At 35.3% G+C, this 3,824-nt stretch overlaps 1 protein-coding gene across 1 annotated transcript in view; it reads left to right on the forward strand.

Moving 5' to 3' along the window:
- Positions 1-1,372, forward strand: part of LOC107746525 (patatin-like phospholipase domain-containing protein 1) — a 6,101-nt gene extending 4,729 nt beyond the window's left edge. The window contains exons 3-5 of the mRNA XM_016560764.1: positions 559-624; positions 732-941; positions 1,301-1,372. Of these exons, the coding sequence (XP_016416250.1) occupies positions 559-624; positions 732-941; positions 1,301-1,372 (348 nt within the window). The remainder of the gene's footprint in view (positions 1-558; positions 625-731; positions 942-1,300) is intronic.
- The last annotated feature ends 2,452 nt before the right edge of the window (positions 1,373-3,824 follow it).

A 3,824-nucleotide genomic window follows, 5' to 3' on the forward strand; every position in this document is an offset into this window, starting at 1 on the left:
ATATTTATTATATATAAAATAAAATTAATATAGTGCATTTTCTTTACAGTAAATTTAAACTACTATAACTTTTTGATACTTAAATTTTTTTGGAAAAATTCCACTTTTGCGATAATTTGCTGATTTTCCTCTTTAAAAAGAGACCAACCTTATGTCTGTATTCCAAAGTGTTCATAAATTACAACAATTTAAGTTTGGATAGTGCACCTGCATGCCTATTTTAAAAAATGGGGGGTGACAGTTAATTCAAGAATGCTCCTTTTTTAAACAACAAGAAGATAAACTTTATCAGTTTGAATTAAAAGGCATCAAAACTCTAGAAAGCAGAAGCAAGATAGTGCACATCCTAGTAATATCTATGAAATCAGGGTTTCTTAGAAAATTCTGAACACATGCAGCCCTTCCTTTCAAGAAAGAACTAAATAAAATTCATCACTTGGGCTTATTTGTTGATGACGGAATTGTGTTCTCTCTTTAACTTTGTAGTACAGGCCAAACTCTTGTTTTTTCTTTCTCTTTCACTTTTTCTTTAAATGGCCTTGTTACATCCTCTATAAGGCACTTTTGTGTAGCTGTTTTGTCCCTGTATATTCTGGAGTGATCCCACCGCAGTATAAAGGTGAGGTGAGTAAAACTGTTTGTACCGTAAGTGCCTAAAAACTGCAGAAATGCACTAAACCATCAGACAGCCCAGAATAAGCTATAAAAACAACACCCCTGTATATTCCCAGCACTATATGGATGGAGGTTTCACAAACATCCAGCCCTTCGAGGATTCCTCTCCCACCCTCACCATCTCGCCGTTTGCTGGACACATGGACATCTGTCCGTCCGATACCTCCACCATCCTGTGCGATGCTATCATCCAGCAGCTCTCCTTCCAGTGCTCCGTCACTAACTTCATCAGGCTGGTGGACGCCTTGTTTCCTCGGGACTGGAGGGTGAGATCTGGAACTGTGTCCTGACACAGACACATAGAAGTCTATGGTGCTTTTTTTCTTTTCAGAATAAACACAAACCTGAACACCTGGATAGAAACAAAGAGCTTGAACATTGTGTAACTTTTTCTTGGCCCATTAAAAAAAAAAGAAAAATGGTGTATGGTTTAATAATTGGAATGATTTCACTCAGAAATTGCTAATACATTTAACAAATAATTACAAAGAAACAGTAGCTACAAAACGTGAAAAGACTGAAGTAGTAGGTTTTTTTACAGTGTAATATGGGTGAATAAATTATGACGTCATTTTTAGCAGCTACGTTTCTCTCATTATTAACTGCATTTATTGTTGATTGTCAGATTCTGAAGAGGGCTTTCTACAGTGGGTACCAAGATACCGTATACTTCCTGCAGCAGAGCAGTGAGTTTTAATCAGATTTGTATTACTATCATTATTATTATTCATTTATATTTAAAGTTGAAGTACTCATAGGTATGTGTACACTTACTTTTTTTGCATTTGGTAAGAGTGATACATACAATGTCAGCGTATGGAGGACTAAAACATGCTTTAAACCCTTTCATGTCAACAATTGTAGAGATGCACAAATGCTTGTGAGTCTTTTGCTCTATTTGTGTTGGAAATGTTCAGACACACCAATCTTAAAAGGTCCATGAAATTAAACAGAGGAGTCACTAATATTTCCAAAGTCGTTTACATTTTAGAGGATGTTCGTACATTGAAATTATAAATATTAGTGTTCATGCAAACAAAATAAAAAAAAGTATGAGCTAGAACACATTTTTTATACAAAAACACTACCATTCAAAAATGTTGGGGTCAGTAAGATTTTCATTCATTCTTTCGTTGGTTGGTTGGAAAGAAATTAAGTAGTTTTGTTACGTATGGATGCATAAAATTAACCAAAAGTGACATTAAAAAAAAAAAAAAATTTTTTACATTGTTACAGAAGATATCTATTTAAAAACTGCTGTTCTTTTGAACATGCTATTCATCTGAGAATTTCTCCAAAATGTATAAATGTACAAAAATTTCGGAAAATGTTTAGTAATGCACTGAAAATATTCATCCAAAAGTGAAACAACCGAAACAGAAAATAGACTTACTTTTGATATGAAACAAAGTCCCAGCTTTCAAATTCTGTAAATTTACAATTTCACTACATAATTTTTTGTAAATTTGATTAAAACATTCCAGGATTATTCTCCTTATAGTGGACTTCAACGGCTACCAAACGGTTGAAGGTCAAAATTACAGTTTCAGTGCAGCTTCAAAGGGCTCTACACGATACTAGACGAGGAATAAGGGTCTTATCTAGCGAAACGATCGGTCATTTTCTAAAAAAAATAAATAAATAATTTTTATATGCTTTATAAACAGAAATTTTGCTTTATAAACAGAGCCTTGCACTGCTCTGCGATGCGCGTCCACGACTTCACGTAATACGTAATCACGTTGAAAAGGTCACGCTTGACGTAGGCAGAAGTACCGACTCAGTGTTTACAAATGTGGAGAAGAAGGACCGTTCAAAAGTTGTTGTATGTTCAATGGCACATATTCAAATTTTTTTTTGAGTCGGTACTTTTTAAATCATATTTCTATCACTGGCGAAAAAATATTTTGTCTTACATTAAAATAGACAAATTTAATTAGCCTATTCTATTTACGTTAGTATGTGAAGTCGAAATCAACCCCAACTTTGCTTTAAAAAGCATTGCAAGATCTCCTAACCGAAGATCACATGATCACAAACGGAAATCACTTCCGTGAAGTGTCTAGCGAAACGATCGGTCATTTTCTAAAAAAAATAAATAAATAATTTTTATATGCTTTATAAACAGAAATTTTGCTTTATAAACAGAGCCTTGCACTGCTCTGCGATGCGCGTCCACGACTTCACGTAATACGTAATCACGTTGAAAAGGTCACGCTTGACGTAGGCAGAAGTACCGACTCAGTGTTTACAAATGTGGAGAAGAAGGACCGTTCAAAAGTTGTTGTATGTTCAATGGCACATATTCAAATTTTTTTTTGAGTCGGTACTTTTTAAATCATATTTCTATCACTGGCGAAAAAATATTTTGTCTTACATTAAAATAGACAAATTTAATTAGCCTATTCTATTTACGTTAGTATGTGAAGTCGAAATCAACCCCAACTTTGCTTTAAAAAGCATTGCAAGAGCTCCTAACTGAAGATCACATGATCACAAACGTAAATCACTTCCGTGAAGTGACCATCGCATGTTCCCTTCGCTAACGGACTTCTGGAAGGGCCCTTTGTGAAGGGATTCAGTTGTTCACTTTCGCTTGGAACGTCCCTACAAATGGGGTCCCCTTCCCGAAGTGCCCTTCAAGGGCACAAAAAAGCCGTTTGGAATTCGCCCTCAATGATGTCAAGGCTGTAATGTGATTGGCTATTAAGGCACACGTGACAAGTTAGCCGTTACGCTTTCTCCAATAGTAAGTAATACAGACCCTCTCATCTCCTTATAGTAAAATAATCTCTGCCTTCATCTGCAGCTGCTTTGTTTACGGGGTTTCCAGAGTAACGGCTGCATTTCTGCTTCTCAGCGCCATCTGCTGTCAGAGAGTGAATGTGCGCGTCATCCAGATGAATGTGCTTTCATTCATCACAGCGCCAAATACTTAAATATTTAGAATTAATAGGCTATTTATTCTCAAACTTTTTTACAGTTTAATCTGGACTACAACATGCCCTTGATATTGTTTGAAAGTGTTTTGATTCTTCATTGTTCGGTCACACTTTACATTAGGGCTTCATTAGTTAACATTAGTTAATTCATTAGTTAACATAAACTGCCAATGAAAAATTCTTCTGAACATTCATTAATCTTAGGTA

The sequence above is a fragment of the Sinocyclocheilus rhinocerous genome, unplaced genomic scaffold (assembly GCF_001515625.1).
Source record: "Sinocyclocheilus rhinocerous isolate Xijiao unplaced genomic scaffold, SAMN03320098_v1.1 scaffold980, whole genome shotgun sequence".
NCBI classification, from domain to species: domain Eukaryota; kingdom Metazoa; phylum Chordata; class Actinopteri; order Cypriniformes; family Cyprinidae; genus Sinocyclocheilus; species Sinocyclocheilus rhinocerous.